Source organism: Anas acuta, chromosome 20 (genome assembly GCF_963932015.1).
Source record: "Anas acuta chromosome 20, bAnaAcu1.1, whole genome shotgun sequence".
Taxonomy (NCBI): domain Eukaryota; kingdom Metazoa; phylum Chordata; class Aves; order Anseriformes; family Anatidae; genus Anas; species Anas acuta.
Window position 1 is genome coordinate 5,572,641 of NC_088998.1, and position 18,615 is coordinate 5,591,255.

Genomic DNA, 18,615 nt, shown 5'->3' on the forward strand with positions numbered 1-18,615 from the left:
TGGGCCCTGACTCTGGGCTGCGTTTTTTGGGGGGCCGGGCGCTGCTTTTGGGGTGGGAAATTTGAGAGGGGGGGCGGGGTGAGAACGGGGACCTTCGGGAGCTCCCCCTCCACGTTTTGGGGCTGATCCTGAGGGGGCAAAAAAAAAAAAAATTATTTATTTATTTATTTTGGGGGGGAGCGGGGGGGTCCCCCCCAGGACACCCAGCAGTGCGCAGGGCCCCCAGCCCCTTGGGACCCTATGGAGGCCCCCGCAACCCCCTGCGCTGTGCTGGGGGGGGGCTGCGGGCAGGCAGCAGTGGTTTCCCCCCCCCCCCCCCCAGCCTGTGTGTGCCCCCCCCTCGCTGCCCGCTCCCGGCATGCTCCTCGCTGCATTATATCCAGCTAGCGGTACCCGAGCAGGCAGCTGCCCGCCCCACAGCTCCCGGCCCCACAGGTCAGTGCCAGCCCCCCCAGCCCCCCCCCAGCATCCTAAACCCCCCCCCAAGCCCTGCAGGCCTTCACCACCCCGGCCCTCACCCACCCCTGGGTGCCCCTCCCCTCTGCTCCCCCTCCCCACGGTGACCTTGGGGAGGGCGTTCGGGCAGGCGCTGCGCGGGGGGCTCCTGGGGGGGGGTTTGGGGTGAGCCCCCCCGCACTGTAAGGGATTTAAAGGGGGTGGGATGGGGATGGGGGGAGTGGGGTTGGGGGGTAGTGCTGGGGGGGTGGGAGCGGGGCAGCGCTGGGTGCAACAAGGGGGGAGATAGAGGGGCTGGGGGGGTTGTATGGGGTGGGGGGGTGTTATATGGGGTGCTGGGGGGGTTATATGGGGTGCTGGGGGGGCATGGCAGGGGCTGCTGCACTATTGCATGGGGTGCTTGGTGGGGGTACACTGCACAAGGTGCTGGGGGGGACGTTTTATGGGGTGCTTGGGGGGCGCTTTGTGGGGTGCTTTTGGGGGCACTGCATGGGGTGCTGGGGGGCTATGGCAGGTGCTGCACTATTGCATGGGGTGCTTGGGGGGGGCATTGTGTGGGGTGTTTGTGGGGTGCTGTATGGGGTGCTGGGGGCATTGCACAGGCATTGGGACATTGCACGGGGTGCTGGGGGGGCATGGCAGGGGGTAACACTATTGCACAGGGTGCTGGGGGGGCATTTTATGGGGTGCTGGGGGGGGGACATCCCATGGGGGGTTTGGGGGTCTCGCTGCTGCTCCTTGGCTGTGCCACCAAGGGGCATTGCACGGGGCGCTGCTGGGGGGGCTGGGTTACCGCAGGGGTGCTGGGTGCTGAGTTGAGGTGGGGGGGAAAAAAGGGGGTGGGATGGGGTCTGGGGGCTCCTAACGGGATCACACCACACCACAGCTTCTCCTGGGCACCCCAATGCCCCCATACCCGTGTCCCCCATGGGGTCCCGCACCCTCCCGGCCACCCCGTGGGGACATGGCGGGGTTCGGCCCCATGGCACGGGGTGGGGGGGTGGGGGGGCCGTGTCCCGGTGCAGGTTTCAGCCCGTCCATTCTTAGCCCCTGCCCTTTCGGGGCTGTAACACGAGCGGGGCAGCGGCGCAGGGCCCCTGGCCCCGGTCTGGCCGGTTTGGGGAGCGCGGGGTGACGCGGGGCGGCGGGGTGCGGGCAGGGAGCCCAAACCCACAGCGGGGACCTGGGGGTGCAGCAATCCTACAGCAATCCTACAGCAATCCCACAGCAATCCCCCACCCCTGGGGTGTGAGGGCAGGCTGGCCCCCCAAAACCATCCCCTAAAACCTCCCCTCCGGCACATGGGGAGCTGGCGCAGTGGAGGCGCCGCCGGCGTCACCGGCGTCCCAGGGCCGTGTGTCACCGCGGGCACGGGGATGTGGTCAGGGCAGGGAGGCGCAGGTAATGCCACCCCATAGCACCCCGTGACACCCCACGTCACCCCGTGTCACCCCCTGTCACCGCCGGCAGCCAGGTAGGCGATGGCCGCGGGAGCCGAGCTCCCCAGCTCCTAAAGCCACAAAATCCAGGCAGCGCCGTGCCTGTCGGATATATTTTAGGTTTTAGGGCCAAACTAAGGGGCAGGGCGGCTTCCACCTCACCACCACGAGTCCCCCAGCGCTCGGCTGGAGACCTGCTGCGTCCCATAGGGGAGGGAAGGGAGAGCTGTTGTCCCAGCAACACCCCCACAGCCCCGGCCCTGGGGACCCCTCGGCCCTGGGGACCCCCCCGTCCCCGCCGAGCCGCTCACTGCCCCCCTCTCCTCTCCTCTCTCCGTCCCCACAGCCCGATTTTCTCCTCCGCCCCGCCGGCAGCATGTCGACAGGTGAGTGCTCTGCTCGGCTGTCCCTGCGGCCAGCTCCTCGTCCCCTCTTCTTCTGGCCCCTTGGCAGCTGTCCCCCTGTCCCCTGTGTCCCCCTTGTGCCATCCCGTGTTCCCTTTCTGCCATCCCGTGTCCCCCTTGTTCCCATCCCCTTGTTCCCAACCCCTCGTTCCCATCCTCTGCGTCCCACTTGTGCCATCCCCTTGTCCCCATCCCCTTGTCCCCATCCCCTTGTTCCCATCCCCAGTGCCCCCTTGTGCCACCCCTGTCCCCCCGTCCCTCTTTTACCCACCCCCTTTGCGCCCACCCCCAGTGTCCCCACCCCGTGTCCATCCCCCGGGTCCCCTTTACGCACGCCCCTTTTGCATCTGCCCCCTGTGCCCTCGTATCCACCCCCCTCTGCCCCCCTCGCACCCGCTCCCCGTGCCCCCCCCGTGCCTCCCCGTGCCCCCCCCGTGTCCCCTTTCCCTCCTTCCCCCGTCCCCCGGTATCCGATTCCCTGCCCCACTTCTCTTCCATCCCCTCTGTCCCCCCCTTGCGTCCATCCCCTGCCTCCTCCACCCGTGTCCCTCCCCTCTGCCTCCCCCTTGTGTCCACCCAGATCCCCTTGGGGCCTCTTCCCAACCCCAATCCCTCTGCCCCCCATGCGCCCCCCATCTCCTGCCCCCCCCTTCCCCACCCTCTTGGCTCCTTCCCCGGCTGCTGGAGGGGCTGAAATTTCAGACGGCCGGGCTGGGGGGGGGCTGTGCCGGGCTCACCGGTATTTTTAGCTCCCCTCGGAGCTGGATCCTGCAGGTGGGGGGCACCCTGAGGGACCCCCCCATGTCCCGCAGGCTGGGGGGGCTCCGTGAGGTGCCGGCACCCAGCCCCTGCTCCCCAGCTGCATGCCCCAGTCACCGCTTTTGGGGACAATCGGTCCCTGGGGGGGCGGTTTAGGGGCTCCTGGGGGTCACACCAAGCACTCGAGGCACCCGTGCCAAGGGCAGGACCCGGATCCGGCCATGGGGTGGATGTGGCCCCCCCGGGGAGCCCCGCGGGTCCCCACCCAGACACCGAGGACAACGAGCGTCTCCGGGGCGCCGGGGGGGGGTTCCAGGCTCAAGGCTGAGCCCCGGGGCTGAGCTCCATGGGGTCCCTGTGCACCAGCCCGGCCAGCTCCGACGACCCAGACCCCTCAGGTGACGGGGACAAGGGGCACGCGTGGCCGCTTCGCACCCCGGGGTGGGCAGGGGTCGGTCCCCCCGCTGGGGGGGCTCAGCCCTGCTGCTGGGGACGGCTCGTTCGATGGTGCCCTATTGGCTTTTAGGTTGATTATTTTTCTTTTTTTTCCCCCCCCCAGAAAAGCTCAAGCACCACAAGATCATCTTTGTGGTGGGTAAGTGGGCGGCCGGGTCCCGCGGCTGGCGGGGTCGAGGTGGGGCAGGGGGTCCTCGAGGCCACCGGGGGGGTGCTGGGGACCACCAGCAGGGTGGCAGCACCTGATGGGGCGCGATGGGATGCGCCTGGGGGCGATGCCACGGGTGGGGACGGGGTCCTGGTGTCCTGGGTGCCATCGGGGTGGCGATACCTGGGTGCTGATGGGGTTGTGATGTCCTGGGTGCCATCGGGGTGGAAATGCAGAGGTGCTGATGGGGTCCTGGTGTCGTGGGTGCCATCAGGGTGGCAATACCCGGGTACCAATTACCCACACCAGCAGCCCGTGCCACCCCAAGCACCCCCAGCTCCCACCAGGAGCAGCTCTCTCCATCCACCTGGTGCTGGGCTCGGGGACCCCGTCCCCTTTCTCCCCAGGCTCTGGGGACTCTGGTGGCTTCCGTGCCCCTTCCCCCGCCTGCCCCCCAGCTCCCTGCTGTGCGCTGGGGCACTGCCACCGCTTGCAGGTGGCCCCGGCTCGGGGAAGGGGACGCAATGCGAGAAGATCGTGCAGAAGTACGGGTACACCCACCTCTCCACCGGGGACCTGCTCCGGGCTGAGGTCAGCTCGGGCTCGGAGCGGGGCAAGAAGCTGCAGGCCATCATGGAGAAGGGCGAGCTGGTGCCCCTGGTGAGTCCGCGCGTGCCCGCCGTGGTGGTTGTCCCCCCTCCCCGTGTGGCCATGGGGACGGGGTGGGCGCGCGGCCCCACGAGGTGTCCGTGCCCCGTCCCCAGGACACGGTGCTGGACATGCTGCGGGACGCCATGGTGGCCAAAGCCGACGTGTCCAAGGGTTTCCTCATCGACGGCTACCCCCGAGAGGTGAAGCAGGGCGAGGAGTTCGAGAAGAAGGTGAGGGCTGGGGAGGCTGCGGGGTGCCCCCGAGGGCTGCGTGGCGCTGGTGGGACCAGATCCCATCCCGATGGGGGGCTGAGCTGCCATCGGGGGGGGGGACACATCGCTCCGGGGCATCCTCAGGGATGATGGGGGGTGGCTGTGGTGGTGCAGAGCCAGGGTTTGGTGTCCCTGGGGTGCCCAGACCCGGGTTGAGGGTGGCACAGGGTGGCACGGGGTGGCACGGGGACACCCTCGTGCCAAGCCCGCACAGTGCCAGCCCCCCCCCGTCCCCGCAGATCGCCGCCCCCACGCTGCTGCTCTACGTGGACGCGGGGAAGGAGACGATGGTGAAGCGCCTGCTGAAGCGGGGCGAGACCAGCGGGCGGGTGGACGACAACGAGGAGACCATCAAGAAGCGCCTGGAGACCTACTACAAGGCCACGGAGCCCGTCATCACCTTCTACAAGAGCAGGGGCATCGTCCGCCAGGTGAGCAGGACCCACGGGGGGGGGGAAAGGATCAACGCCTTGGGGGTAGGGGGCTGATATAGGGTTAGGGTTCCCCAAAAGGGGCTTGGAGGAGCCGGCGCCCCCCTAACCCCTCCCTGCAGCTCAACGCCGAGGGCAGCGTGGACGAGGTTTTCCAGCAGGTCTGCTCCTACCTCGACAGCCTGTAGCCGTGCCGGCCACCCCGCGCCCCCCGCCCCGCGCCCCCCCCTCCGCGCGCGCCGGCAGAGACAGCGGAAGAGCCCTCATCCTGTTTTCGTGGACAGAGCCGCGCGAAGGAAATTTCAAGGACATTGTGTTTGGCTCTTTCCCGTCTCTCCCCAGTAAAGTTCGCTTTAATGAGCCCAGACTTTATCTTTTTCTTCTGTCGGAGGAAATGAGTTTTTCTTTCCAGAGATTTTTGGTTTGTTGGTTGTTTTTTTTTTTTTTTCCCTCTCCGAGCCCCCCCCCCCCCCGAGCCCCCCGCCCGCTTCTGGAGCTGATTAGGGCAGGAAGCGGGTGTTTATCCCACACGTGGGATGCTCGGAGGAAGGGAGGGAGCATCCCGGCCGCTCGCCTCGGCTTCCCGGCTGCCGCCGGGCTGCGGGGGGCCCGTGACCCCGTGCCGGGGCCAGTCCCGCTCACCTTGACCCCGTCCTGCCCGCCGAGCCCCTGGGGAAGGGGGCAGCGTCTGGCCCACGTCCTGCCCCACAGCCCTGGGGATGGGGTTTCCATCACTTTCACCCCGTGCACGTGCCAGCCTCGGTGTCTCCTCGCTGCTTCTGCCCCCCAGTGTGTTTTGGGGTACGTGGGGGCTGCGGGCAGCTGTGGCCAAAGGTGTTGGGGTGGCACCGGGGATATCGGTGCCACTGCGATGCCCTGGGTGCACCCTGACCAAAGGACACGCTGGGGACACCCCCCTGAGCCCGGCCACCAGGGTAGGGACAGGGTGGGGGTCCTCGGGGGGGCTCAATCACAGCCCCCCAGCCCTGAATATTTGGGATGCTGGCACAGGGATGTGGAACGGGGACAGGGGGGCTCCCCAAAGCTGCCCCCAGGCCGTTCTCGGTGTCACTTTGCCCAGCCCCGTGGCAGTGCCGTGTTTTTCCCGGCCGTGGCGCAGGAAGGAGGCGGCAGAGCCGTGGCCATGAGCTTTGGGGCTGCCATAAATCATAAATCATAAATCATAAATCATAAATCACAACTCAGCCGCGGGGCCTTGGGGTGGGCAGCGGCTTGGGGGCAGGCGAGGCCGCCGGGACGGTGTGGAGGAAGGAAGCGAGCGGGGAAGGCGAGGGGGGGGGGAGACAAAAATCCCCCAAGAAAAAAAAAAAAAAAGAAAGAAAAAAAAGAAAGCAAACAAAACAAACCCGACAGAACTCCCGAGCTCGCCAGGCTCGGACGTCAGCCGGGTGCCCGGGGGTGAAGCAGCCACGAGCACGGCGGGGCCGGGGCGCTGCGGGCGGCGGGGCGGGAAGGATGCGGCCATCCGGCCGGCGCTGGGGCACTGCCAGCACGGCTGAGCCCCCCCCTCGTGCTGCTGGGGGCGAGGGGACAGGAGATTTGGGATGCTGAGTCCCAAAGCCACGCTGGAGGAGCTGGGGGAGCCACCTGCCCTCGTTGTCCTGTCCCTATGGGGGTGTGGGGTCAGCCCTGCCTCAGTTTCCCCATGTGGTGAGCGGGGCGGTGGGGCTGGGGGGGGCCCTGCCTCCCCGCTGGTCACTTTGGGTGATTTTTGGTGGCTTTGCCCTGGCTGGGGAGCCTCAGAACTCCCCATAAGCTGCAGGGGGATGGTGCCAGGGGCTGCGGCCACCCCGCACAGCCACCCCCAGCTTTGTCACCCTGCCCTGGGGGCCACCACCGAGGGCCCTGCTGGGGACAGGGGCGCAGGGCTGCCAGCTCCGGGCCCTGTCCCCGTCCCCGCGGTCCCCAGGAGGTGGCAGTGCGCTGTCGTGGGAGGCGGCTGCTGCTCACCCCGGGGACCTGGTGGCCGCTGGGGACAGACCTCGCCGCCTGCCCTGCCGGGTGTCACCCCCCCGGCCCCCTGCGCATCGCCACGGAGCGGTGCGGGGCCACCCCGGGGACCTGGCCCTGGCACAGGCAGGAGGGACGGGGCAGGAGTCCCCCTTGGCCCTCTTGTCCCCCCGATGTCCCCTTGTCCCCGCAGCTACCCCACTCCCCTCCGGCTCCTGCCTCGGTGTCGCTTTGCTGGGACCCAGGACGGGGCTGTCCTAGAGGGGCCCCAAACCCCAAACCTGCCCACCCAGCGGGGACATCCCAATATTGGGGACATCCCGGCAGTCCCCAGCTGTGGCCTGGCCATGGTGCAGAGGGGGCAGGCGGCAGTGTCACACGGTGTCCCCCCAGCCACCAGCAGCCCCGGGGCCGGTGTCCAGAGCCCTGGGACTCTCCGTGCCATGGGGCACCCTGCCCACACCGGGACACCTCGGGGCTGCCCTTGTCCCCATCGCAGTGGGGCAGCTCCTGCCCTCAGTACATGGGGCAGCCCCCCCTTCAGCACCGCACGGGGCAGGCTGTGCTGCTGTGTGTCCCCTAAACTTGTGGGGGGGATATTTAGGGAGGGGGGCGCACCGTGCCTTGGCACCCCGACCCCTGCCTTGGCACCCTTGGCACCCTGCCCACCCTCAGTGCAGGCACTGCAGCCACCCCCTCCTTCTCCCCGCTGCCACCCCAGGGTGGGGGGGACCCCACTTTCTCCCCCTCCTACCCCCCCTCCAGCACCCGGGCTGCCTCCAGGGCGCCCCGCGGCGGTGCGCGCACCCTGCGGGGAAACTGAGGCACGGCGAGCCCGGACCCCCCCCAAACCCAAACTCCCCCCTCTCCGGCCGGCACGGCTCCAGGGCTGCGGAGCGGCATTTCCTCCGGGCGCCGACCCTCCTCCTCCTCCTCCTCCTCCTCCTTCTCCTCCTCCTCCTCCTCCCGAAGGGAGTCGGTTTCCTGCCGCCGCCGCGCCCGCTCACTGCGCTCTCGGCTTCGGGCAGCGGCGGCGGCCGGGATGTGCCTGCGGAGCCCCCCCTCGCTGCTGCTGCTGCTGCTGCTGCCGCTGCTCGCCCGGCCCGGTGAGTGGGGAGCCCGTCGGGGGGCACCGGGGACCACCGAGGGTTGGGGGCTTCGGGCTCGGGGCTCCCCGACGGCGGCACCGGGCTTGGCGCACGGGAAACGCGCAGGGGGGGAGCGCGGAGGAGCCGCCGGTAACTCGGAGGGGAACGGGGGGAGAGGAGGGGAACGGGGGTGGGGGGCGAGGGGTGAGCTGCTGGGGTGGGCTGGGGGTGCGGGGGCCGATACAGCTGGGTCCCGGCTCGGATATTGTCTCCCCCCCTCCGCCGGCCCCAAATCCAGGCTGCGTCACCAGGGTCCCAGGGGTGTCCAAGTGCCCTTTCCCCAGGAAGGGGCAGGCAGCGGGACCCCCTCAACGGGGGCACCGACCCGGGGGGGCTGGGGAATGAGGAAAAAAACCCAAAGCCCCCCCCAGTGTCTGTGGCAATAGGGCCAGGGACTTTTTTGCTGCTTTAGCTGTTGGCCCCGCAGCGCTCGTCCCGTGACCGCAGGCGCAGCGGCTTCGTGGGGAGGATTTTGGGGGGCGCAGGCGTGGGGCAGGGAGCTGGGGACATGGGGACGGGGTGCTCAGGGACAGGGAAACATGAGGGCAGCGACAACACAGGGGCAGTGGGTTCAGCATGTCCCACACGGGTCGGTCCCATGGGGACTGCTGGGGGTCCCCACTGTCACCCCCGGTGCTGTCACCCCCTACAGGGCCTGTCCCCAGGGGCTGGGGCCGTGCCCCGGGGGCTGTGCTGTACGGTCCCCATCCGACGTAGCTGTGCCATATGGTCCCTGTCCTGTGGCTGTCATATGGGCTCCATCCGAGGTAGCTGTGCTGTAGGGCTGTGCCCCCTGCAGCTGTGCCATACAGCCTGCTCGTGTGGCTGTGCCATACGGTCACCATCCCAAATAGATGTGCAACAAGGTCTGTGTCCCGTGGAGCTGTGTGTATGGGCGCTATCCTAAAGAGATGTGCAATAAGGTCTTTGTCCTGTTTAGCTGTGGGGTACGGTCGCCATCCTAAATAGATGTGTGATAAGGTCTGTGTCCTATGTAGCCATGTGGTACAGCCCCCATCCTACAGCTGTGCCATATGGTCTGCATCCTGTGAAGCTGTGCTGTACAGGCCCTGTCTGTGTGCCATATAATTCCTGTCCTGCATATCTGTGCCTTATATCCCCCGTCCTACAGTGCAGTCTCTTGTACGCAGCCGTGCCATACAGGCTGTGTCCTCCGTCCTTGTGCCATACGCTCCCCGTCCCACGTGGCTGTGCCATACAGCCCCTCAACGTGGCTGTGCTACACAGCTGTGCCATACAGTCCCCCATCCTACTGAGCCGTGTGTCCCTGTGCCTTTTAGCCGCGCTGTATGGCCCCCATCCCATACAGCTGTTATGCTGTCCCGTCCCACACAGCTCTGTGGTGCTGCCCCTCTCCTACCCGCTGCATGTTCCCTGCCCTGTGGTGCCCGTCCTAAGGAACTGCGCAATGCTGTCCCTGTCCTATAAATCTGAGCCATACAGCCCCTGCTACATGTGACAGTGCCCCTGAGGTCCCTGAGAGGGACTACTCTGAGTGTGGGGCTATCCATATAGCCCATGTCCTGTATGGCCGTGCCACACCGTCCCAAACACGTGTAGCTGTGCCATCCCCATCCCGTGTAGCTGTGCCATACGGTCCCTGCCCTGTCTGGTGCAGACCCTTGGGGCTGGGGTGTCCCTGGCAGGCACAGCACCGTGGGGCTGTGCAGACACCGGGGGGCTTCCAGGGCTGGGGGGCTTTGAGCCCCCGTATGGCAGCGCCAGCAGGGACCGGTGCTGCTGCCCCGGGGGGAGCGCGGTGCTGGCTCTTCCCTTCCCAGCCCAGGTGAGGCTGCGCCCCTCCTGGGGGCAGAAAGGTCATATAGAGGGGACGCAGGGCTTGTCACCTTCATCCACTTGGGGACAGGCTGATATGGGACAGGTTGGCATGGGACAGGCTGACGTGGGACAGCGTCTCCCCCAGTGCTGCACCCAGAAAACCCGGTGCTGGGTGGTGTGGGCACATCTACCCCATCCCAAACCCCGCTGCCACCTCCACGAGGCACAACAGTGGCCCGGGGGTGACAGCCCCCAGCCCTGTGGTGCCAGCTCCATCCCTGCTGAGCCCGGCCAGCTCATTGCACAAGTGCCAAAGTGGCGCAGGGGGGACATCAGAGCAGTGCTGCCCGGGAGATCCTGCCCCGCTGGAGCCAGTCCCGGCGCCTGCCCTGGCCCCGTGCCCCCCCCCGGCACCCCCGGCACCCCCTGGGCTTTGTTCTGCACCCGGGGCCTTTGATCCGCTCGCAACAAAACAGGAATTTCCCCCCCCCCCCAGACATCCACGCGCCGGGGAGACGCGGCAGCTCCGTCCCCGCTCCCCGCTCCGTCTGCGCCGCGGCGAGGCCGAGGGCGGGTGGGAGGCTGGAAAAACATAAAGTGGATTTTCTTTCTTTCTTTCTTTTAAATTTTTTTTTTTTTTTTTTGTATTTCCTGGAGTACAAAAATAAATGCGCCCTTATCTGATTGACCCCGCGGGTGCAGGCTGGGCCCAGCTGAGCGCCGTTATCTGATGCTGACATCATGCTGGAGGCCGCTGCTGCCTTCCCCCGGGGACGGGGACGGGGATGGGGACGGTGCCCGGGTGGCACCGCTGCCCCTCGTCCCCTCCGCAGCATCCCTGCCCCACGCTGGGGAGAAGCCAGCCACATCCCCACACCCTATGGGATGCCACCCCGCGGGATGTCACCGGAGAGGTGACAATCTGCCCGTCCCCTGCCCCGCGATGCCGGGGGCCGGGGGCCGTGCCCGGTGCCGCCGGGGCAGGAGCGGAGGAAAGAGGGCCGCGGGCTGCGGCGCCCAGATAAGCGGCTGTTTATCTTCCTCCCGATGCTGCGGCCGCCGCGCCGGGGGGAGGAAGCGCCGGACAATAGGTGGGCCCGTGGCAGCGTCACCGCGGGGCCTGCGCCGTGACCCCGCCGCCGCGGCCTCGCCACCCCGACGCAGCCCAGGGACGGCTCGGGGGGGCCCTTGCCAGGCTGCCGCCCGGCACAGCCTTGGTGCCCACAGCCTGTCCCCATGGGGAGGTTGGGTGCCCCGGTGCTGGCACAGGGCCCGGTCACCTCCCAGCATGGTGGTTGGAGCTGCCAGAGAGCCCCCAGGGAGGGGACAGCGCTCGGTGGCCACATCCAAAGCAAGCACGGAACCCCCAGCCCCACGGGGATGCCCCGGCGCAAAGCACCCCGCAGGGCAGGGACCCCCCCGGCCATGCCACCCATGGGTGCAGGGGACGACTTGGGGACAGCTGGGCTGTGGCAGCGCTGCCCAGGACAGGGGAAATGGCCACAGCAACCTCCAGGCGAGGCAGGCTCGGGGCTTCAAACACCTTTTTTTTGCCGTCAGGATTTCCCTTGGCAGCTGCGGGGCCCCGCTCGCTCACCAGCCCCATGTGGGGCTCTCGGTGTCACCGCCGCCCGCCCGCCTCGCACCTCGGTGCCATTTCCACACCTGGGCTTCCCAATTTCCGTCAGCACCGGGGGGAGGGATGCGGGGGGGCCGCTTTTAGGGGAAGCCACGCGGGAGCTCTGGCACGCGGCGGTGCCGCACGGGGACAGCGGGTTTTTCCAGACCGGATCCGAGGGCCATTAGGGGATCGCTGCGCCGGGCAGGCCCTGAACAGAGCCAGGGCTGGGGCCGGCGTCGCTGTGCGGGTCCCCTCCCGCCTGTCCCCTGTCCCCAGTCTGCGTGCCAGTGACTGATTTCTCTTGTTTTCCACCCAGACCTCGTCCCCGCCGAGGGCTGCGACCTGCGGCCGGTGGCGGCGGAGCACCCGGTCACCCTGTCCTACAGCACGAGCACGGTGCCGTGGGGCTGCGTCAGCAGCAGCTCCCTGCACAGCGCCAATGAAGTCCACGTCCTCAGCATCCAGTGGTCCAAGGTGAGCCAGCAGCACCCCACACATCGGCCCCGGGCACATCGGGGTGCTCAGGTTGGGGTTTTCCATGTCCTGCCCCCTCCCTGGTGCTTTTCCAGCCCCCCCTGGGTACATGCAGCCCCCTCGCCCCCGGCACGCTGCGCTCAGCGCGGGGCTGTCGAAAACATTTCCTGTAAATCAGGAGCGGGGAGAGGAACCAGATTAACCTTTTCCACAGTGCAACTTCCCCGCACGGCTGCGCTTCCCCTCTGAGCTGAAGCTGCAGTTTCTCCGTGTCCCCAGAGGGGAAGTTTAAAGCCTTTTAAAGGCCACCATTCTGACACTTCTCTGGCACCGCAGGGACTGTCCCCACAACCCGCACGTCCCGCGGGGAGGTGGCTCTGCGGGGAGCAGCAGCGGGGCAGAGCCCAGCACCCACGGGGACGGTGCCGAGGAGGGCAGGAGGGATGCAGGGAGGCTCGAGGCGCTCACATCACTGGCAGCGGAAACGCAGCCACCAGAGTTTCACTGCTGCCTCGGGGCGATAACCGAGCTGGGCGCTCCGGGTGGCTTTGGGGTGGCGCTGGGCACAGCGGGGCAGCGAGCTGGGGCTGTGTCCCCACCTGGTGCGGTCCTGAGAGCACGGGCAGGGCAGGAGGAGGCAGCTGGGGGGGCAAACCCCTCTGTAGGGCCCATGCTGAGCTTCCCTTGAGCTCTCAGGGTCCCAGCAAGCACAGCACCACATTTTAGCCCAGCCCCAGCTGCCCAGCACCACGTTCCCCCCGCCACCTCCCAGCTCTCCCAGTTCTGCTTTTTGGGGCGCTGAGCAGGGGCGGCGCAGGGGGAGCCGCTTTGGGGGCAGCTTCTGCAGTGCCCCACACCCGCGTCCCCCGGCACGGCCTCACCCCACACGCCCTGACGGGAAACCTGGCCCTGACGCAGGCAGGCGCCTGTGGCTGAGCGTCAGGGCCGGGGGTGCCCCGGCTTTGTCACCGGAGGCGGCAGGGGACACGCGCTGATGTCACGGCTGCGGCACTCGGCTCGCCGGCACCGAGCCCTGGGCGCGCGGGGGGGAGCGGGGCAGGGACCCGGCTCCGCTCGCAGAAGAATTACTGGAAGCCGCTTTCTATAAGCAGATCCCTAAGAAGAAAAAAAAAAAAAAAAAAAAAAACACCGAGAAGAAAAACCTAAAAAAAGGCTGCAGCGAGGCGAGACGCAAACCGAGCCTCCCTGCGCTCGGCGGGCACCAAACAATGGAGCGCCGCAAAACACGCGGCAGGAAAACCAGCGCCGGCTCCTCCCGCCGCCACGGGGCCACCCGGGGTCCCCGGCCACCCACGCGGCCGAGCTCGCCCACGGGGCCACGGCCGGGCCAGGCGGTGCCCTCGGCCCCGTGGTGCCGGGCATGAGGCTGGCACCGCTGGTTGTGCCGTGCCTCGGTGCCCACGCAGCCCCGGGCGGCTCGCCGTGCCCGCTGTTGTGCCGGGAGCGCTGAGCCGGGCGGTGGTTTCCAAACTTAGCGCCTGGCTCCCCGGCTTCCTGACGCGGTTTTCCGGCTGAGCCGAGCCCTGCGGCTGCACCGGGACTGGAGCGGCTCCGCGGTGTCAGGATGGGGCCGGGAGAGCCATGGGGGGGGTGTCCTGGTACGCGGGGTGGGGATGCGTCGGTGTGTGGGGTTGGGGATGGGCCAGTCCCGGTGTGGGGATGTCCTGGCTGCTCTTTGGGGATTTCCAGTTCCCAGTGTGGGATGCCCCAGTCCCCAGTGCTCTGACACCCACGGTGGGCGCCCTGGCCCCATCATGGGGTGCTCTGTCCCTAGTGCAGGGACACCCTGAGCCCTCATCTGGGGACAGCCGGAGGGTTTTGTCCCTCTGTGGTGTGCGTGAGCATCCAGGTGGCATCCCTGCATCCCTCACCTGCCCCAAGGCCATAACTCCAACCCCACAGCCCAAGCATGGCCAGCCTGATGTCCCTCCCTGCTGCCCCATCACTGGGGACACAGGGGGGGCTCTGTCCCAGCCGTGCCGCGGTGCTGACCCTCTCCTTGCTCCCCCAGGGCCCATCCACCACGCTCAATGTGTTGGTCACGGCTCCAGCCAGCGGCTGCACCCGGTCGGCGGTGCTGGTCCTGCAGTGCTCCCAGTGCTCAGCCTCCATCACCTCCCCGTGCCCGGAGCTCATCGTCCTCACCGTGAGTGCTGCGGGGACAGAGCCCTGGGAGCACTCCTGGGGGGGGGGCACAGCGGGGCTGGGGACATCCCCGGGGTGCTTGGGGTGCCCACGGGGGACGCCGGTGCCCTCTCCCTCTCCCCAGGGCCGATGCGCCCGGCCCCCGGCGGCGGATCTGAGCGCGGGGCAGGCTGGGCGGCGAATGACGCACGGGGCTTGAAAAAGCTGCCGTTTCCTCCGGCTGCCGGGAGGAAGGTCAGCGATGGGGTTTGGCTCCAGCGAGCTGAGCCAGGGCCGGGAGCTTTGTTAGGAAAATAAACCTCCGGCTTTGTTTTGCGGCTAATAATAAAGCGGGCCGAGCTCCCCGCGTGCCGCCGGCCGGCCGCGCCGCTCCCCCAGGTCCTCCACGGAGCCGTGATGGGGTCAGGCCCCTGGAGATGCCCACCAAGCTGCCTTCAAAGCAGCGCCCTCCGTGCTGGGAGGGTATTTTCCTGGCTGCAGACGGAGCTGGGGAGGGATCCATGCGTCCTGCCCCGGCTCACGTTGCCTCTCGCCCTCAGGACGCCTTCGTGATCCAGGGCAGCCCCGAGGTGCAGCAGAGGGAGCTGCCGGCGGCCGCCAGCAAGGGGCAGCTGCTGGACTGGGCACGGGGCACCTACGGGGGCATCACGTCCTACAGCGAGCTGTGGGACCCACGCGCCATCCACCTCCGCCTGGGCGAAGGTGCGTGGGGGACAGGGGGTGGCGGGGAGGGGGGACACAGCGGGTGGCACCAGGGTGGGGAGGAAGAGGCTGCAGGGCTCTCCCTGCTCCCAGCACACGCCGGGTCCACGGGGTGGTGGTTCCCCTGGGCACCCTCTCTGTGCCCACCAAGCACAGTTTGGTTTCGGTGACCCCAGCTCTGCCTGTGCCCCCCCCAGATGCCCGCAGCCCCCCGGACTGCGTCCCCCAGGAGCACTTCAACGCCGCGCCACACCTCGACGCCGAGGTGTTCTCCCAAGGGATGAGGAGCTGCACCAGCGGCAGCGCCCACAGCTCCAGGACTGCCCACATCATCCAGCTGCAGCCCGAGCACAGGTACCGTGCGTGTTCCCCCCCCCCCGGGAGGGGGGCACAGCTTGGGGAACCTGGGGAAGGGGTCGGGGTCTCTTGGAGACCCCGGACCCGGCGGAGTGAGGGGCTGAGGCTGGAGGGGGTCTCGTGCTCTTGCAGCTCGCCCCTCACGGAGGTGAACCTGTCCATGAGCTGTTCCGAGCCGGCAACGGGCAACCACATCCTCATCCTGCAGAGCCACACCAACCTCACCTGGATCCTCTCGCCCACCGGCTGCCACGTCAGCTTCCTGGTACGGCGGGGACGCGGCGGCCCCCTCACCGTGCCGTGATCCCCCAGAGCCTGTCCCCACCTCGGTGCGGCCCCGACCGCGGTGGCTGCTCACATCTGGATGCCCCCGGCCCCGCTAAGCCCCCCCCGTGCCACCCCCACAGGTCTCCAGCCCCTACAGGATCACGTCCATGCCATGGCAGCTCATATCCGGAGAGACGCTGCCCGACACGGAGCAGGGCCTGGTTGCCAAAGCCTTTGAGAAGAACTGCAGCGTCATCGCCTCCTACTCCATCATCCCCGCCAGCCCCCGCATCACCCTGGAGATCCAGGAGCGCGGTGGGTCCCCGGCGCCCCTCCTGGGCTCAGGGTTTTTGGGTTGGGGGTGTCCCCGCTCAGCTCCCCGTGTCCTCTCCCCGCAGAGGTGCCGAGGAAGCCGCCCCCAATGCTCACGTCGCCGGCCCCCACCTTGGACACGCTGCCCAACGACCTGCTCCTCATGCTCCGGCCCTGGAAGTGCACGGATGACACCATGGAGATCATCATCACCAGGTCCCACCTGGAGGTGAGGGCACCGCCAGCGTGCTGGGGCGGGGGGGGGTCTCATCCTGCTCCGGGTGCCGGGGGGATGCAGGGGAGGGGGGGCTGGCCGGGCACCCCGGAGGGAGCTGTGGGCACGGCTGGTGGCTTTTCTCTTAGCCCATCAAGGACGTGGTGAACATCACCCTGCGGGACATCAGCTGCCAGGCGGAGAAGAACGCCACGCACTTCATGCTGCGCACCCCCCTCAGCCACTGCGGCACCTCGCTGGAGAGCCAGGGCAACGCCAAGAACGAGGTGAGGGGATACGGGGGGGGCGGGGGGGGCAGGAGGTGTCCCCATCCCACCAGGGATAAGGGACCCCGTCGGCGGGATGCTCACGGCCACAGCTCAAGGCTGACGGAGCCTTCCTCCCCTCCTCGCAGCTCATCCTCAGCCTGTCCAAGGGCTCGGTGCTCAGGAGCGCGCGGGTAAGTGCCGGTACCGGTGCCATGGGGGTCACGGGGTGCCGTGGGGTGGCTCACGCTGTCCCTGTCCCTGTCCCTAGGTGGCCTTCCAGTGCCAGATCCCACGGGAGCTCTTCCTGCGCCTCTTCCCCACCGCCGCCTTCGAGGTGCCGCAGACGGAGCTGGAGGTCAACAAGGAGGCTTTCGTGCAGGTACTGCAGCGCCCGGGCACCACGGGGAGCGTGCCAGGGAGGGTGACATCCCTCACGGTGACCCCGTGTCCCCGTCCCCGCAGGCCTCCATGCGCTGGGACGACTACCCGGCCGACCTGCAGCTGAAGGAGTGCTGGCTGGTGGCAGCGGGGAGGGAGCCGCTGCTGCTGGTGCAGGCCAACAAGGCGCAGAGCTCCAGCGTGGCCGTGCTGGAGGAGCCCCCCGGCAGCAGGGCCAGGAAGATTTGGCGATTCCGCTTCACCTACGCCGTCCCCGAGGGCGGCCACGTCCCCTTCTCCGCCGCCCTCAAGTGCAAGGCCGGGCTGCAGGTCGGTGTGACACCCCCGTCCCCGGGTCCCCGCGGGTGTCCCCAACCACCCGTCTCCAGCGCCAAGCTGGGGACAGCGCCCCGGGGCCCCAGAGCCCCTGGGTATGGGGGTCCCCAGCCCCGTCCCCGTGGGATGGTGGCACCGGGGCGGTGGCGGTGGGGCAGGGCTGTCCCCGAGCTCACCCCAACCCTCCCCGTGCGCAGAACAACACCATCTTCGAGAAGGTTTTGGAGGTGACCGTGAAGGACGTCTGGAGGCCACCCAACAGTGAGTTTGGGGCTGGGAGGAGCCGTAGGGAGGTTTTGGGACGGTGTCACCGTGCTGACGGCCCCGTGTGTGTGTGTCCCCCCCCTGCAGACCGAGGGCTGGGGCTGGGCGCCGTGCTGGGCATCACCTTCGGAGCCTTCCTCATCGGGGCGCTCCTCACCGCCGGGCTCTGGTACATCTACTCGCACACCCGTGAGTACCTCTGTGTGTGCGTGTGGGGGTGGCGAGGGGGGGCCCTACACACGTCCCATGGCTGGGAATCCCACCCTATTCCCCCGTCCCAATCCTCCCGCACGTCCCCGGGGGGGTCCTGCTGCTCTCAGCAGCGCATCCCTTCTGGCCGGGGCTGTGTGAGAAGGAGCCTGCCCGGCGAGGCCGTGGTCCCTGGGGTCCCGGTGAAGCCCATCCCCATCCCACACCTTATCGGGGCCGGGGGGGGGCTGGGGGGGGCCGGGGAGGGGGCGCGAGCCCTGCGCCAGGGCCTGGAGGCTCTTATCGGGCTGGAAAGGTCAGGTCCAGGATGAGCCATCCCCGGCCGGCCCTGCTGGCGCCGAGGTTTGTTTTTTTGTCCCTTCATGTTTTTCTTCCCCCCCCCCCCCTCCCCTTTCCTATCCTACCCCTTTCCAATTTCCCCCCCCCCCACCCCAAACCCCACACCCCCCCGGTGGTAATGCAGGGCCCATCTCCAAACTGCAGCCGGTCTCCACCACGGCGCCGGCCTCGGAGAGCAGCAGCACCAACCACAGCATCGGCAGCACACAGAGCACCCCCTGCTCCACCAGCAGCATGGCCTGACCCCCCCGGACCCCCCCTCGCCGCTGCCTCCACCTCAGCCCCCTTAAAAACCCTTTTTCTGCCCCCCCACCAGCCCCCCAAAAATAATTTGAGGCTGAGCCCGGAGGGGGCCGCGGCCCCTCGCTGTCCCCGGGGCCGCCCTTACTCATTCAGTGAATGCTTTGGCCCCCCCCCGGCAGCCCGTGGAGGGAGGTGGGGGCCCCCTGTGACCCCCCCCGGGGGTCCCCAGCAGATGGGGGGTGCTGGGGGCAAAGGGTGGGTGCCCCCGGGGTGCGCCCCGGTGCTCTCCATCCTGCGTGGGGACAGCATGGCCCCCATGTACCCCCCCCAAATGCTCCCTGAGCAATGGGGGGGGCCCAGCACAGCCCCGATGGGGTCACTGCCCCCCCCCCCAGCACCCCCCCACTCTGTGTCCCCATCCCATAAAGGCAGCGGGGCTGGGAGCAGCGAGAGGTTTATTGGGGTGGGGGGGCTGCGGGGCCGGGCAGCACAGTGTGACCGATGCGCAGAGAGCAGCCCGGCCCCCCC

The 18,615-nt window shown here is 68.3% G+C and overlaps 2 protein-coding genes across 3 annotated transcripts; both read left to right on the forward strand.

Moving 5' to 3' along the window:
* The first annotated feature begins 353 nt into the window (after positions 1–353).
* Positions 354–5,376, forward strand: AK1 (adenylate kinase 1). The gene is made up of 7 exons (XM_068657135.1): positions 354–435; positions 2,242–2,281; positions 3,618–3,653; positions 4,159–4,322; positions 4,427–4,543; positions 4,825–5,016; positions 5,139–5,376. Exons 2-7 carry the CDS (start codon positions 2,272–2,274, stop codon positions 5,202–5,204), a joined length of 585 nt encoding a protein of 194 aa, XP_068513236.1. The 5' UTR covers positions 354–435; positions 2,242–2,271; the 3' UTR covers positions 5,205–5,376.
* Positions 5,377–7,932: 2,556 nt separating this feature from the next.
* ENG (endoglin) lies at positions 7,933–18,611 on the forward strand. 2 transcript variants are annotated; one of them, XM_068657123.1, is made up of 15 exons: positions 7,933–8,093; positions 11,873–12,030; positions 14,063–14,197; positions 14,736–14,898; positions 15,096–15,252; positions 15,388–15,520; positions 15,663–15,837; positions 15,921–16,063; positions 16,198–16,335; positions 16,464–16,508; positions 16,586–16,696; positions 16,780–17,025; positions 17,229–17,292; positions 17,383–17,484; positions 17,969–18,611. In XM_068657123.1, exons 1-15 carry the CDS (start codon positions 8,030–8,032, stop codon positions 18,085–18,087), a joined length of 1,953 nt encoding a protein of 650 aa, XP_068513224.1. In that variant the 5' UTR covers positions 7,933–8,029; the 3' UTR covers positions 18,088–18,611. The 2 variants fall into 2 exon arrangements, with proteins under 2 accessions (XP_068513224.1, XP_068513223.1); XM_068657122.1 differs by having other exon boundaries at positions 17,989–18,611.
* Positions 18,612–18,615: the final 4 nt, after the last annotated feature.